This window comes from Aptenodytes forsteri, unplaced genomic scaffold (genome assembly GCF_000699145.1).
Source record: "Aptenodytes forsteri isolate BGI_AS27 unplaced genomic scaffold, ASM69914v1 Scaffold59, whole genome shotgun sequence".
Taxonomy (NCBI): Eukaryota; Metazoa; Chordata; class Aves; order Sphenisciformes; family Spheniscidae; genus Aptenodytes; species Aptenodytes forsteri.
Window position 1 is genome coordinate 2195712 of NW_008794085.1, and position 17427 is coordinate 2213138.

A 17427-nucleotide genomic window follows, 5' to 3' on the forward strand; every position below is an offset into this window, starting at 1 on the left:
GAAGGCGTTTATAATCCTCTCTTTGATCAGCGAAACAGATTGAGCTCTGTGAATGCTGCTTTGATTGAGGTTTTGGAAATTATGCCTTCTTCCTGGTGGCTCCTCTCCGAGCCCTTCGTGACTGTTGGATGTTCTCCACGCGGTGGATGTGGTACTGGAGAGCAGCTGTGGCAATGGCATGTGCCAGGATAGTGGATCTCTCTGACCCTACACAGAGTTCCCTTGCTTGTCTGTCTGAAGGTCTCTCTTTGGTCACAGGATTGCAGTTAGAGTCCGTGTGCAGATGATGATCCTTTGTGGTGGCTCGGTTAACAAAACTAAACAGATGGCCTGTCTTCTGGCTGCGGCCTGAGGTCCTCATGCCAGCCACTCAGCCTTCGTGGCGGCCATATGGCCGTGTGCTTTGGTCGCTTGTACCTCTTGTGCCGTCCTCCCTGCCTGTGACCTGGTTTGCTCATGGTTTAATGCTCCTGTTGCTGACCAGTGATAATTGTGTGCTCTCAGGCTATTGGTGTGAAACTTGAGTGACCTCGCACCGGTGGGTTTCTGCTTGAAACACACTTGATTCAGCAATGATTTCCATTCTCATCAGGTCTCGGGATGTGTGAAAACATTTTGTTTGCATGCCAGCAGCAGTATCCACTTGCATGCATCTTAACCTGGAGCATCAATGCTATCACTGCTGTTGACTGGAGTTATCCTTTCTGTATCAAACTAGACAAGATTGACTTTCTATAAACACATGCTGATTGGTATTAATTATTTTATTCTCCAATTCCTTATTACTCCCCTGTCAGTCACTTTGCAAATTTTTCTGTTCATCCCCATTAGGCTGTGAAGGATTGTGAACACTACAGAACTCCTCCTTAGGTGGAAATCATCCTGACCTGCTATTTTAAAAGTGCTTTTTAATAACTGCTGTTTAATGTCCTCCTGTGTTACGGTTGGGATGAAAATTACTCTCTGTAATACAATCTGAATATTTAACTGTCTTTTTCCCCATGCAGAGCAGAAATATTTATTCAGTACTTTTACCTTTTTGGTGTGAATATTGAAAATGTCACCCTTTCCAGGTAGTAATGAATCAGCACCACTGTTGCTATTCCTGTTGTTCCTAAGGTAGGGAAGCAAAGGAGAAATAAAAAGCCCCTTGTGAATCTTGATTCTGCTATCCAGAGATTTTCACTAGGTCCTTTTGCTTTTATAAGTTCTCTTAATTTCTGATGTATTACACTAAAACTTACTTGTTACAATTGTTTTCGCTTTTATATATGATTTAATTTCCCCTCTACACCAATTAACTTATCCATTATCTTTGATCCTTAATCATAGAATCATAGAATAGTTTGGGTTGGAAGGGACCTTTAAAAGTCATCTAGTCCGCCCCCCCTGCCGTGGGCAGGGACATCTTCAACTAGATCAGGTTGCTCAGAGCCCCGTCCGACCTGACCTGGAATGTTTCCAGGGATGGGGCATCCACCACGTCTCTGGGCAACCTGTGCCAGTGTTTCACCACCCTCAGCATAAAAAATTTCTTCCTTATATCTAGTCTAAATCTACCCCTCTTTAGTTTAAAGCCATTCCCCCTTGTCCTGTCCCAACAGACCCTGCTAAAAAGTTTGCCCCCATCTTTTTTATAAGCCCCCTTTAAGTACTGATAGGCTGCAATGAGGTCTCCCTGAAGCCTTCTCTTCTCTAGGCTGAACAACCCCAACTCTCTCAGCATTCATAAGAGAAGTGCTTTGGAAGAGTTTCCTCTATGCTCTCCATGTGGATATCTTCATTTCTTCAACTGCTTCTGGGCATCACTTATTTTTAGCATGCGAATTAGCTGCTTAATGATTTGGCTCAACTATTTCAGCTTTATGAAAATAAGGCTTTTGAAAATTATTAATTCTGTGTGTTCATTATGTAACTGCTTTTACTTATTAGGGACATCTATTTTGTCTATGAAATCTGTCACTTGTTTGGTGCATTGTAGCTTCACCACTTTATCTGTAACTGAAAGAGCGTGGAGTGTTATCTGTATTCTAAACAAGTTATCGTGCCTTTATAAATTAATATCCGCTAACTGTGCGTTAGGTTTTTCAGGAGCATCATCTTTCTGATCACTGTAACGAGTGGTCTCTGAAGGAGAAGCTGTATTTCTTCCTTTAGAGCAAAGTGAGTATTGAAAAAACTTGGTGTATTCCAATGCGTTGGAGACTTGCTTCCTACCTTCGCCCTCTTTTCAACCTGTTACTCTGTTGAAGTGGAAGATGAATGTGGAACAGGCCAAACAAAATATCATATTCCTTCTGCTCTGACCTTGCAGACTGTATTAATTTCTGCAGCTTCTCTTCACTGTTCTGTAACTACAGTTATAACTTTCTGTCACTAGCCAGAACAGGTAGGAAAACAGACTTTCTACCTTTCCCCTTGAGCACTTGCCATTTGTAGGACATCAAAAACATTCAGTAGTAGATAGAGACAAGTTTTAAAAGCAACGCTAACATCTACAAAGAATATAGCAGCCATTATTTTCCCAGGTTTCCACTTTATTGCTTGACCCACAGATCTGTAAGCGTGTGCAGTGTTAACACCAGCCAGCAGAAGACCTTTCCTACTGAAGAAGCTAAAAAACTTGCTGTACAATATATGCTTGTCTCTGGTCTTCCTAAGTGTAACCCAGTGATCGTGAGAAGTGAATGAGGAGCTCTTGAGCTGTCTTCCTTACATGGGGGTACCTAACTAGCAAGTTTTAGGGCATCTTCATTTTCTCCAGGATGCTTGCAGGAGATGCACTCGATGCTGCAGTCGTTCTTAGGCCAGGGGCTCCTGGCAGTTTCAAGGGCTCGATGCTGCAGTTGTTCTTAGGCCAGGGGCTCCTGGCAGTTTCCCCCATGCTTGCCACACGGTGCAGGCATCGTTTCCCTCCTCCCAGGCTGGATGACATGGCATGCCCACAGCTGAGCCCTCTTGGTAGGGCTGGGGCTTTCCTGTGGTCCTTGGGGAGGCTCAGCAACCCTACGCAGCAGCGACGTCCTCCCCGGTGGGGCAGGAGCACCCAGCAGCCGAAACAAAAAACAGCTGCCAAGGAAATACACAGTTTAGCTCCTCAATGGCAGGAGTGCATTAAGTCGTTTTCATTTAACTCCTCCACGAATGACCCCCCGCTCCAGCCCAAGGCTCGCCTTTTGTTTGCAGCAGGTCCTGCAGGTAACCATGGGCTCTGGCATCGCCTTTGTCTGGGAGCGCTGCAGTTACAAGCTGTCAGGTTACTTCCACACCTCTGATGGTGTTGATAGCATCTGGTGAGGTAATAGTTTCCCTTTAGTTATAATTTTATAAATTTCAGTGTTTCCCTTTATTTCTGTATGGCAGCGAAGTTATGTAGTACTGTGCAGAGAAAGGAAAAGCCATTAGGCTGACTATAAAGTAATACTGGAGTCTGCTTTATCATCGACTCCTGGCTGTTATTCCAGCAGATGTGCTCCCTATTCCCACGCGAGTCTGGAAACGGGCTGCTGTTGCCTTGCGTACGTCAGTCGTGCTGCTCCCGCTTAGTCTGTGCAGTGGTGGGTTTGGGCCAGGCTGCTGCAAGGCAGGTATTGCTCCGAACAGGGGACCTGTTGGGAGGATCGTGGCATCACCATGTCCCCCAAAGCGGTGCCTTGTGCACGTTGGAGCTGGCGGCGGGCAGGAGGGCAGAGCTCAGATGCTCCGGTACGTAACCCCTCGGGAGCATCGCTGCTGCTCTGCGAAGGGCGCTGGCTTGGATGCGGTGAAACACGGGCATGCGCTGCCTGAGATACAGGAGGCGTAATTAGGAAATGTAGGTCATCAAATTCAATTAGCCCAGTGCAGTGCAGCTGGGAAGAGTTCTTACTGGATTTACTACTCCTTCAGAGAAGCTCTTTATTTAATAATACCTTAAGTGAAACCCTAATTTCTAAGGTGCTTTTAAAAGCCTGCAGAGAGTTATTTCCCTTCCCAAAGTAACTGTTTGCAAGACAAAGTAGTAAGATACCAAAGAAGCTGTGTCTCTGGCATAGTGCCCGATGAGTGGGATTGGCGAGTGAGTGAAGGGGAGACGGCTCAGTTTGCAAAAGCACATCTCACTAAAGGAGCACGGTTGGGTTAGGAGCCTCACGTCTGAAGTGTCTTTCTACTAGAAGAGCTTTAATTAAGTAGAATCTTTGAATAGGTACTTTTTACTTAGCTGTTATTTTGCTTTTTTTCAGTTTTCCTCTCCGTCCCTGTGCATTACAAGTAAGCGTGTTGGTTTCCCTTTGTTTAACACCATTTGTATTTTATGCATGTACAGTGGAAGATGTTTCTACAATAGCAAAGCGCAGTAGTAACCGAGTTGCAGACATGTCAAGGAAATGTATTCTTTTGAAAATGTAACACCTCCACCCCCAATTTCACTGCACTTTTTAGCTGAATGCAGTATTTGGCTCTATTAAAAGAATATGGTCTTGGGATATGTAAAAGTGTGTAGCAGCTTGTTTGGCAGGGAAAGGAGCAAAACAATGAACCATGTTGCAACTGTTAGTGCTCTTAAAGTGCTTTCCTTACAGGCATGCTGACACTTGCATTTTTGCATTTATTGTGTAAAATGTCAAGGGATGTCCTGGGTGGGGGGGATTCTGACTTCGGTGGGGCCAGGATTTCATCCTCTGCTGCCCACCTAGAGCTCGGGTCCTGTGTTCAGGTTTGACCCTCCTAATTCTCATCTGCAACTACATGCTCTCCTGGCAAATCTGTGTGGAGTTATGTTGATGATGCTTGCAGGTGGTCAAAGCAGCAGTGTCCTCTGAGATTTGAAATTACTGTGGCTTGAACTTAATTGCACCTAAGCAATTTTGTTAAAAAAAAAAAATAGTAGTATTCTAATCTAGGTTTTGGTTTTAAACTTGATCAGTACTCATCCATTGTTGAGTATTACAATGATGCATGTTGCTGTGCTGCATCTTTACAAAATGTTTCAAATTCTCTATCCTTGTGCCTATATTGCAGAAATTGGGGGGCGTTGTGTAAATGTCAATGCACTGGAACTCATGCAGACTTCAAGGTAACTAAATGCAGGGAGGCCTTAAAGGAGTTCCTTTGGCTTGTACTTTGTTAATATTTGTTGCGTAGATCAGGGGTTTGTAGATCAGAGTTTGTACATGTGCCCTTTTTGTCTGGGTGAAACATCACTGCATGAAAGGCAGGTGGTTATTTCCTTTTTCCAAGCATTTAGATGTCTCATAAACAAGAAATTCACAATTTTTCAGGACTTCCGGTGATGCATCACCTATATCCAAAGTTGGTGCTTGAGCACGGCGCGGATGGGCGCCTTTTCACAGCAGTTCTGATGGCGAGGTTTTGGAGCGGCTTTGGGAAGGCTCCTGTGCACCCTCCTCGGGGCCGAGGGCATCTGGTGGGTCATTGTCCCCTCTTGGGCAGTAGGACTCAATGCTGTCACATAGGAGGTTTAATCGCCATAAACTTCCCGTTCTGTAGCTCTCTGGTTTTGTAATTTTACTGAGCAACAGTGTCCCGAGTCCCCCGAAGACATTAGTAAGGGAAGGAGGGGAGGCAGGGTGTGAGCAGGCTGGCTTGAAAGTAGGAGCTGTGTTTTATTAGTATCATGTTAACGTAACGTACATTACAATGAAGGTAATCTGCCTACAGTTGATGTTTTTAAATAAAATATTGCCCGTGAGTTTTATGGCTTAAAAATGCAAAAGGCGAGAAGAGAGCTTGTACTGCAGTCCTTCTGTCACTAGAGGCACAGGAGGGTGAGGGATGTCCTGGCAAAGCAGCCCGAGAGGCGGCATCGTCCCTTTCTGCCTTTGCAGGGTGTGCAGCAAGTGTCTGGGGGGGAACAGAGGCTCTTCTCTGCCCAGAGCTGCAGGCAGCTGCCTGAACACTTCGTGAGCTTGCAAGAAAAGGCAGGGCACTGCATATACAAAAGTTTCTACCTCTTAAAAATGTGTGGTTATAGAGAGAGACTGCACCAATTGCTTTATCTTTCATGTGCTCTTCATATTTTAGTGCTTGCTGCTTTATTCTCATTTCTTCCTTATGACTGTAAGCCTCAAATGGGAAGTTGGTGCAGAAGCAGGACTTGCAAAGCTGGCTCTTTCTTCGCCTTTGTCAGTTTGAGTTGAAGGAACAGTAACCAGAGATGGATAATTGCTAATGCTAACTGCATATTTTTCTTTAAAGCTTAAGAACTTATTAAAACTTTTCATTATAGTATTAGACTGCCAAAGTTATTTTCAGGTTGAAATGTCCCACCTAGCACTGTGATGGCTGATTTTTTCAATAGATGGCTCCCAGTTTGCTTATTTGTATTGAGATGTATTTTTGACTACTTAAAACTGTTGGTGTGTTTTCAAGGATTTAATCCCATTTCATGTATACCAGCAAACTTCTGTAATCCTACTGGGATGACACTTTTCTTACCTGGCAGTGGGAATCTTACTGGAACTAGTTGGGAGACAGAAAATGGTCAGAATTTACATTTTCTGCCATTACTGTTGTTATATATGTCTAGACACTTCAGGGCACTCTTGCAGGATGTGTTAGCTTAGCTAAAATAAGACAGACAAATCGACTTCTCTGAAAGCATGAATGAAACCTATTATTAGAGGGGAAAAAATGCTGGGTTAGTATAACCTCTGCCCGTGGGGCCCTTGTTATAAAATAACATGGGAGCAACCGGATGCTTCTCAGTGAAAGGCCAGTTATTGAGTGAATTCACTGTGAAGAAAAATACTCTCTTTGCTGTCTGTGACAATGGTCATTGCTCCTTGAGCTGGCCTGGTTCCAGGGGGGCTCTGGGCAGGTGCCCACGGGAGCAATTGCTTCTCCTCCCTGCCCATCCTCAGCACGTGGTAATGGGGACCTGGTGGCGACCGCTGGGTCTTGTCCATGGCTTCCCACCAGACGGACTAGGTGGGGCCAAATCTTCCGAGTGATGGTCCTCGGCCATTTGTGCAGCTGAAGTCTGCAGGTTGGTTCCCACATGCCTCGGAGAGGCGATGGGAAGAGTTAAGAGCTGGGTGGTGATGATAGCTCCTGGGGTCCTGCTGGTACAGAGCTGGGTGGGAGCTGCTTTTCTGCAGTATCGGGTTAGTTAATATGAAATTAAACCTTCTAAATCCCCTTCTGAGAAGGAGATTGACATGCTTCTCGGTGTTTGAAATTACAAAATTTGGAGTCCTCTTGGCACAATGATATGCACACAGCAAGATCAGAAGGCAACAGCAGGTGTGCCAGCAGCTTGACAATTAACTGCAAGGAATCTAAGCAAAATCCATTTTAATGCAAAATCAACACTCTTGAAGGGTTTTTCGAAGTTTTTTATATTTATTTTGGTTGATAAAACTAAGATTTGGTGGAGGGAGGAGGAAATGAGTTGCTGAACTGCAAACTCAACTGAAAATTCAGAGCAGACCAAGCTTGACTGGGCGCTAGGGAAGCCAGGAGGTGCTCGCACCATTTACCACCATGTTCACATCGTGAGCGCCCTGTTCAAGAAGATACAAATCCCCAAATATCCTGGTTGAGGTATAATTATTTTTCACTACTTTAGTGTAGGTTTTCCTTTGAAAAGAGTTCCCTACCTTAAAATAAGCGGAGTATTATCCTTGCCAAAGATCTTTCAGCCTCTTTAGAATAGGGCATTTAGATTACTGGGGACAAAGTGAGTATCTTGAATGCTCTGTGTCAGGGCACGAACAAACGGCACAGAAACAGTAGTACAGTACAGAGTGAAACCTGACAACTCGGTGTTAAAGGAAAGGAATGCTACTGTATGGTTCGATTGTGATCAACTTATCTTCAAGTGGGTTTATTAGCAATTTAATGGAATATTGGTTATTCAAGAGCCATAATAGCCCCAGTTGAAATGTCCCTTCTGCGCCGTTTTCCCATACCCTGTGGAATGAGCAGAATGTGACAGTTGAGCTTTCAACAGGCTTCATGAATTTTAAATACTTTTCAGCTGTGAAATGGGGCACATGGCGTGTGGTCAGGGGTGGACAAGGAGCTGGCAGCCGCTGGGGGTATTATGGGATATTGAGTGTCTGGGAGATAATGAATGCTTGGCTTATCCAGGTGCATTCTTGGCCCGCTGTGCATGTCCAGGCAGAATGGAATATATTTCTCTGTCCAACACTTAACAATTGATCATTTTGTAATTGTAAGCAGAAAGTATTTAGAACGTTACTTTCTCAGCATGCCTGTGTACAACTTAAATTTCATGTCATCGTCTTTATCCAGCAAAATCTTCACTGTTTTTCTGTAACAATGCATTCATGCCGCTTAAACTTTTCCACTAACCTGATTTTATGCTTAGTGGATCTTAGTGAGCCCTTTCTTCTCGTGACTTTAAATCACCATCTTTTTAAGCATCCTTTTTTTTTTTCCTCCTGTGAATTTTTTATACCTGATTGAAATTATTTCCACTTGCTGTGGGTTGAAATTTCAGCCCAACTTTTTGTAGCAAGTGAGCAGGTTGCTGGCTCCCGTTTTGTGGGAAATGGTGTCCCTGCATTTTAAATGCTAAGTGGTGCAAGAGAGGAAGGGGAAACCCAGGCGTGGTTTACTGCTGGTGAGCCGCGTAGAGTTATTCTCATGTGCTTCGGTTCTGCTTAGCTATTAAAACACAACATGCTCCAAGGACATCCATATTAATTGTGTTTTTAACTGTGTGTACCTGGAAGGAGGAGGTTGCTGCTTGACCTCCTGAGACCTGCCAGGCTGAAGCTCCCCTCCTGCGTGGCCTAGAAGCTTTTCTGGGACAAGAAGCCCCAGACACCACCTGCCACTTTCTGCTCCTCCTCCGTGTTCCAGTCCCTCTCTGTGCTGCCCCTGGTCCAGCTCTTACCATGTTTCCCCTTCTTTCTTCTCGACTTTAAATCACCATCTTTTTAAGCATCCTTTTTTTTTTTTCCTCCTGTGAATTTTTTATACCTGATTGAAATTATTTCCACTTGCTGTGGGTTGAAATTTCAGCCCAACTTTTTGTAGCAAGTGAGCAGGTTGCTGGCTCCCGTTTTGTGGGAAATGGTGTCCCTGCATTTTAAATGCTAAGTGGTGCAAGAGAGGAAGGGGAAACCCAGGCGTGGTTTACTGCTGGTGAGCCGCGTAGAGTTATTCTCATGTGCTTCGGTTCTGCTTAGCTATTAAAACACAACATGCTCCAAGGACATCCATATTAATTGTGTTTTTAACTGCGTGTACCTGGAAGGAGGAGGTTGCTGCTTGACCTCCTGAGACCTGCCAGGCTGAAGCTCCCCTCCTGCGTGGCCTAGAAGCTTTTCTGGGACAAGAAGCCCCAGACACCACCTGCCACTTTCTGCTCCTCCTCCGTGTTCCAGTCCCTCTCTGTGCTGCCCCTGGTCCAGCTCTTACCATGTTTCCCCTTCCCCATTAATCCCTAGTGGTGCTGTACTCTCCTCGACCGTGGGTCATTCTCTAGGGGCAATGGACATTTGGCACTGGGTACGTCAGCTCTAGGCACACAGTTTGTGACTATTTCAGTAGTAGGGCAGTAAGTGGGTTTGGATCCATAATTAGCAGTGTGTGGGCAATAACGAATGGGGTTATTATCCGTGTGGCCCTTTGTGAACTCCATGGTTCATAAGCTACCCAAACTCTGCCAAAAGATGCTCCTGCTTGGTGCAAGCTTTGGGTAAGGGTGAAACTGTCTCAGAGCTGCAACCTGAAAGCATTGGTGTGGGATCTGTGTATTGGGAGCAACTAACAAGTTACCTTCTGCTTGAGGACATGGCTTTGGGAGTACCTCGATGTTCCTTCTTGGTCCTCCCGTGGCCTTGTTAGATGAAAAATTGTTGAGGACGAGCCACGCTGCATGCACGCTGGACGGCATGTCTGGCTGAGCAGGATGGAAGGAGCACTGTGTCTGCCAGCAGAGAGCGGTGCCGCCTGCATGCTGGTGGGTACTCCAGCACAGCCACTGAGACACTACAAGTCTGACTGATGCTACGGTGCTACTGCCCCACCGTTTGGGTAAAGACCTGGCCCTGGAGCTCCGTGTCGGCAGAGCGTGGCAGGGTAGGATCAACTGAAACTCCCAAAAAGGGTTTTCTGGGTGTTCTGACGTAACACTGTGTTTTCCATGTGTCATGATGCGCAGCCTAGTTTGATGAAGTCATGCTCGGATCACTCTGAACTGAGCAGTGTGGATGCGATTTCTCCAGGTGCCTTGGGAGCAGCATATCCACCCACACTGTCCAGGAGTGTGCTGCTGAGCAGCTGGCGATTCGCTTCGGGGCCAGGCTGCTCCTGGTCTTCACCTTCTCTCCCCTTCCCGAAAGAGGCAGTGGGATGGACACAAAGGCCCTGTGTGGGTGGAAAGGGGGTTTGACTGCCAAAGCAAACTGTGGTCTGTCAGCTGGCAGGGGCAGGAATGGCAGGTACAGGGCGTCCTTAAAAGGCTGTGCTGAAGGCTGTTTGTGGGACAGAGCTGACCTTACTTGTCTTGCACTTAACACACTCTTACAGCGTGATCTGCATCAAATAGCAGTGCTGGAGCGTCTTGTTCTTCCACTGCTTCCCCACTGACCTCTCAAGAGCCAGGGCCCTTTCTGGTATCAACACTGGGAGAAGGAGTTGGAAACTCTGCCACAACCCACATCCCACGAATTTCTGAGATCAATATACGCGAGGGTGTGCATCTGACCTACTTAAAGCAAGAAAACAACCAGTAGTGGGTTTTTCTTCTCAAAACTGTTACAGTGCTGCTTTATTTTCTTTGAAGCCTCTGTAAGCCCGGAAGGGCAATGCTTATCATCAAGAGGAGACAGACTTTCCTCATCTCCAAACAGAGCAGATTCAGACAGGCAAGAACCTGGATCATGACCAACACTGGTATCTGGTTTTGCAAAACTGAAGTCTACCCTTTCCTGGCCCCAGATTTGTCCATCTCTATTTATAGCCTTCACCCGGAGCCTTGCTGAAAAATGCATTATATATTGACAGTGGCACTTTGTGAACTCAGAGCTAATGGCTCCAGAAATAGTCACCTTGGAGATACCATAGTCTAACTTCTGCATATATTAAGTCTGACATTTGCTTTGCACAGCTATAAATGATGGTTTAAAACACAATGAAGTGGAGACTGAAACCCAGTAATTGTGATTTACCACGCCGGAGAAATTGGTGGTGGATGTAAAATTTCAGGAGACAGCGCGGTAGTGTGTCTTGGGCTGAGAGCCGTTTTTGTTAGTGCTGCGGTCGGTCTCTGGAGAACCGAGCTGTTAGCACTTAGAGCTGAGCTCTGCTGGTTTAGAAACCTCGTTTAATCTCTGGCTCATTGGATGCTCTTCTGTTCTCTGAATCTCTTTGCGCCCTTTCATTCGAAACAGGTCTGCAGACATCTTCCCCCTTTCACCAAGAGCTCGGAGGTGAAGGTGAACGGGTAATTGCAGTCATTAGGGGATGCCTGATTTGGTACTATCCACAACTTTGGCCGAGCCCCAGCTGTGCCCCTACCCATGGGGCATTTGGGAGCCTCTGTGGCGCCTTGCCCGCGGCCCCACCGCCCAGCCCTGGCACCCTGCAGGGAAAAGCTGCCCTGCTCTTGGCAGGGGTGAGCCCGTGGCTCATGAAATCATTTCCCTGTTTCCACTGTCTTTTGAAAAGATAATTTCCTTCTTACCGTCAATAACATAAATTGCATAACATGGTTAGTGCACAGAAGACCAGTAAATAATTTAGGAAGCAGCCTCTGTTTAGAGTGCATCAAATACTAATATAGAGAAGGAAAAATCCCCGCACATCAGTTACAGTAATTGGTGGAAGGCACCAGTCCGGAGGGTAATGAGCTCCATTTTTAAAGCACGAGGAAATTAGATTCTTATAAATGTCAAACGCAGTTATTGTCCTCTTTCCTTGAAACAGAGCTGAGCTGGCTGGAGCCCATTGTGTCTCAATCAGCTTTGCTATGGATTAGACACATCCCGTCTCACACCAGGAATGTGCTTATTAGAAAAAATATCACTACACAAAGCATACAAGCTTTAACACTCAACCGATGTACTGATGGGTACATTTACAGTAAAACCCAATATCGTGTTACAAACCTTAAGCTGACCTGAGATAATATGATACAGAAATCTTCAAGGATACAGATGAATGTTTTCTTAGTGTGCTACAATTCTGACTACCTGGGGTTTTAGTTTTCAAATAAAGGAGATAAGTGAGGGAAGGTGACTTTTCCTCTTGGCTACTTACGAAGAAAGCAAGCAGTAAGTCGTCTTCATAGTGAATATGCTTGCAAGCGGGTCATTTCCAAATACTTTGTGTGTTTTACTGGTGTCTCCTGGGTAACTGTGGCTTCACAGAGGACTTTCTCCATCCACCTTTTTTTCAGTTCTCTCCTGGAAAAAAAAGCAAGAGGTGGTTGTTTGTTCATACATCAAAGCTAGCTCTGCGAATTAGTCTTTCATTAATTATAAAATCTCACCAGTACGTGTTAAGACTCCACACTTCAGAAAAATGGGTATCGGTTGTTTGGGGAGGATAAAATGTGAGGAGGATAGAGGCCTTTGTAAAATCAAACCCCTTTGCTGCATCCCTATTTTTAATTTCTTTCGTGACGATAACAGTCACTTGTCCCTCCTTAGCTAGAGGTTGTATCTAGTTTTCTCTCTGGGGTAGGAGCTCTGTTGGGAAGTGGCACAATCCTTCCTGATGTGGGAAGGCTTGAGGATGGAGCCAAGCTCTCGATTCCCTTTTGCAATGATGAGATACAGACTCAAGCTACTTGTGTGGACTTCACCACATACTAACCCAAACTCTGAATGATGCGGTATGCTGTTTCCAAGATGGTCGTGTGTCAAACACGTACTGTGGACATGCTATGTTGGAGACCCTACTCAGAACTGCTGCAGGATGGCTTTAAAGATGATGTGATGGGGGTAATGCGAGTCTGTGCTATCCCCTGTGCAGAAAACTCAGCTATATGCAAAAGCAGATGAGCTATTCATTTTTGGTTTTGTTTTTCCCGAATCCTGTATTTACAAGCTCTTTTTTTCCAGTTGCCTTTTTAATAATGTCAAGTCTTCCCTCTGATCTTCTCCATCTCAGTTTGTGCTCCTTTTTTCATTTCTGCTTCTACTGAATGAAGTTCCTGGTGTTGCCCATAGAAAACAAACGGTAACTTGAGACTTCTATTTTACACAAGCAATGAATATTGGAAGATATTCCTAGCATATGTCACCAGACGTGTGAACAGCACTTTCCAATTAAAACTCTAGGAATTTCTACTGGTTGCTTAAAAACCCTGCAAAACATTGAACTGTAGACTTGAATCCATTAACACCCACCATGGAAAAAAGATCCAGCTATTTATATGGCAGTCATTTTATTTATTTAAATTTGGTTTCATAAGCTAAAATGAGCTCCACTGTTGGGGAGAAACATCTTGAGCATCTTATAAGTAACTTCAAAGCCTGGAACAATCATGAAGCAAATTAAACTAGTTTTCTGTGATTTTGGATAACTTTTAGTTCTGATAACTTTCCTTAATGTCTGCACTACAGCTGCATCAACCCCTATAAATTAAATAAAGAAACAATTCGAGGCATCTCTGACGTAGCCTGGTGGTTAAATGGTAATCAGCAGCTGGTGATTAAAGCATACATATGACTCGAATGACAAATCCAAAGTCAGCATTTACCTTCCGCTATTCTCATTAGCTAGGCACTTTACTTAATTGGTACTCTAGCGCAAGTGTTATTAATTGGCCATTCTGGCCCAGGGATGTGAAGTGCTGCTGCCTCCCTGCCTGCCTCTCCCCAGGAAGCTCTGTGGCCCTTTGCCAGCCGCACTGGAGTCACTTCTCAGGGCGGTGCAAGCATTTTGCGTGGTTGTAATGCTCAGGTAAAAAGTAGGTTTCCCACCTACCGGAGGGAGCCCACGCACAGCTCCGTGACTGCTGTTTGTTTGCTCTGGTCACAGGCATGTCTTCTCGCAGGCAGATTCACCTTCAGGCTTTCATACCCCCTCAACCTTCCTCACACAGCCAAGATGCACGCTGCTTTTCTTTTCCCTTCAGTAATATGCCTCCTGACCATTAAGTTTATTAAACTATTAACAGGCACAAATTGTCTAGCCAGCGTGCCTAGCTTGCTTGCAATATTTGTTGCACGGTTCCTGGCCTGGTTAGGTCTGCAAGCAGCCTGGCAACACAGAGGCACCTTCATGTCTTCTCTGTAGGCTGCCCAGGTTTTACATGTTACCCCTCTCAGATGGTCTTCTGTAGTCCAGAGAGGCTTTTGCTTTTGGCTTTCCCCGCAGAAAGCGGGTAGGGTCGTCCTCTGCCACCGTAACATCCACAGCTCTGCTGATGCTCCAGACTGGTGGGGACACAGTATCGGGGAGGAGGACAGAAGCAGAGCAGGTGCTTGGCGGGGGCAGCCGCTGGCTTGGCGGCTTCTGCAAGCCTAGACAGCTCCCCCTGGGAGCTCCCAGTCAGCAGCATGTCTCCTGAGAAGGCTTTCTCTTCTTGGTGTTTTGGTTTTGGAAGCTGCTGGAGGGGGTGGATTAATTGGAGATAGGTGACCACACAACAGGCTGGGTAATCCTGTTTTTTCCTGTGGGTTGGCCTTCTGCCTTAAGTAACCCCATCGGATGGGTGTGTTTGTTTATTCCAACTGCCTGTGGCTGGTGTACTCATGTGTCAGGGTGTCCTTACGTCCAGTCATGAGTTTGCTTGTCTGCTTCACACTGGCACAAAACAGTGAGTCTATGTGCTCTTGGATTGGGAACCTCCTTATATAATGCTGCAACTGTATTACCCCATATTACACAGTTGTTTTCTTCTTTGGGGTCTGATGGCTCTTAAGCACGTAGCACCTGCACAGTAAAAACTACTGAGCTTCGCAGGCCAAAGAAATTATTCTGCTGTCAGCATACGGATGTTACAAAATGTTGCTGTGTTTGTGCAACAGTCAGTTTTCCAGTATTAACTCAGCTGTTGCCCATTTATTTTTAAAATACCACATGGGTCCAGTCCTCCTTATAAAACTAATTTTAAAGATCACTGAAGATAGAGCAACAAGACTGAGAAAGATGAAGCCTTACTACTAAGCCTGGAGGCTCGAGTGCCAAGTTTTAGCCTGAAGTCATTTTAGCATCAAGTGAAAGACAGAGGAGCAAAAAGAAGTGTTAATAATTGTAAAGGCCATGCTGCAGGCTTGCTCCAGTCTGCATGCCAAAGCCTTAGATGGGATTTCACGTGGGGAGGATGAGTCCCTTGGTCTCGGGAAGCTCCCGGGTACAGCATACTGTGTTGCAGTGTAACCTATTAGCATTCTCTAGATGGCACAAAGACCTGTCTTCATCCCGTTCAACTTTAAACTGAGGCACCTACTTTAGCAGCGTGCTTGTCCCAAGTTTTTTTCTGTAGAGTGACTGAAGAGCGAGGACGTGCTAGAGAGAAAGAGGCACCCTCAGAGAGCAGATCAGTCTTGGATAAGATGATGCCCCCAGTGTATCCGTTATAGACCCAAGTCAGCTGTCCTGGCAGCCCATGGAGACCTGCTCTTGCCTTTTAGGCCTGGGCTTCAGGGTTAATGGGATGACTCTCAAATACCACATAGCCATGGAAATTGAGCAGAAAAAGTGGGCTTAGGTGGATCACATCTGCCCCCTCCCTTATTCCCTGAAGCCAGCACCGCTCTTAAGAAGGTATGGCAACCAAGGCATGTGCTGCTATTGCTCTGAGGCTGCTGCAGCGAGTGTGAAGGACTAATCACCATCACATCTCCTTTCTCTGCCGTGACAGGTATAGTTTGGCAGAGCCCAAGAGCAGGGCTGCTAGAGTTGCTTCTGTTGGTATATGGTGCTGGAAGACAAGTACCGTGTCACCTGCTTTAGCTTCCTGTGTTTCTTCTAGAAACTTAACGATTGATTTATCATGTTAAATAGATAAGTGACCTGTGGGACATGCAAAAATCAGAGCTGTCTAACAGGTCTTCACCGAGTCTTCCACGTTAGTTAATGCTTGCTGGGCACCTCTGGTTAACCACGGTGAGGAGGTTTCACTGAACATGAAGACGCTGCTGTGCAGGATCAGGTTCACAGGTTTGGATGAGCTCATGTTTATATTGACATTCTGCAAGCTGTAGTCGTAAGCTTTTGGTGAGCGGTTGGTTGCGCGTAGGTGCTTCTTGTGGCTTACAAGGCACCAAGACGATGGTGCTTGAACATAGCGAGCGTTAGCCCCTCTTATGGATGGCCGATAACGTGAGCCTCTGTAGAAACAGGTTCTGCTCTAGGCATCATCCCATCACTGGGAAAGAGGAAACCTGCTGAAGCTGCATTCCCCGCTCCTGTTATGAGCTCCTTTCAGCAGGAAATGGGCTCGGCAGCCCCAGGCTCCCTGCCCCGAGCTCCCTGCCACGTGTGCGGCTCTCTGGGGTGAGCAGCCAGCGGCACAACAGACAGACATGACAGGTCTTGTAATTCTGTAGCAAGGTAGCTCAAAAATGGAAGAAGAACTAGTGCTCAGTAAAGTTGCAAAACTGTAACGAAAATGAACGTTTTCTGATTTGGGGATTTTTGTTTTTACTCCCCTGACTGAAGAGGGGCCTGGGGTAGAGCTGCCACCTGCATGGCTGGTAGAGCCATGTCTTGTGTTTGAGCAGCGTGGAAGGAGAGAACGTCACTCCTGCTGGTCCTTCTTCCTGCTCAAATCGAAGGGACAGGATTTGCAAGAGAGGATATTACTGTGTAGAGGGACCAGACTTAACACGCATTTTGGACCCGTCATCTGTCTCCTCTGGGTGCTGCATGGTTCCTGTGCAAAGGCAAGAGCTCAATCACTGCCGCTAGACACTCCATCCCCTCCAGACCACAAAGGCCTCTGGAGAGAGTTGGGGAACTGCGGTGGGCACAGACACAAAGGACCCCGCCATCCGTCTTGTTAAAGGACTTTAATTGTTATTAATGAAATGTATTTCTGGTAGGTTTTTTAAGTTTTTCAATGATGCAATATATTCTAAACAGCTTTCTTTTAAACAGGTTGAAGCCATGAAGAGAGTACTAGAAAGTCTCAACCTCAATATAGTAGAGATGGTAGATGAAAATGCAACCTTGGATGGTGGAGATGTCTTATTTACAGGTATAGTAGTAGTAAATTTGCTGTTTACATATTCTGACTGCCTCAAAGACGGCATGTTATCTGTCGTCTGCATAATAAAATGTCATTTGTGCGGTTTGTTAAATCAGTTGTTTACTAAATGTCATGAATGTAGCAGAGAGATGAATTTTCAATGCAACCCTCGATGTCCTGCTTTTAATGCCTGAATAAATGAAGAAGCAGTACACACAGTACAAAGAGCAGCACTGTGCATACAAATTTTATTTTAGCCTGTAAAGTGCCAATAAGAAAAATGCTTTCAGTAGTCAACTGCCTGC

General features: G+C 45.6%; 1 protein-coding gene across 1 annotated transcript in view; it reads left to right on the plus strand.

Moving 5' to 3' along the window:
- Positions 1–17427, plus strand: part of DDAH1 (dimethylarginine dimethylaminohydrolase 1) — a 101089-nt gene that overhangs the window by 63787 nt on the left and 19875 nt on the right. Inside the window, 1 exon segment of the mRNA XM_009274039.2 lies at positions 17032–17131. Within this exon segment, the coding sequence (XP_009272314.2) occupies positions 17032–17131 (100 nt within the window).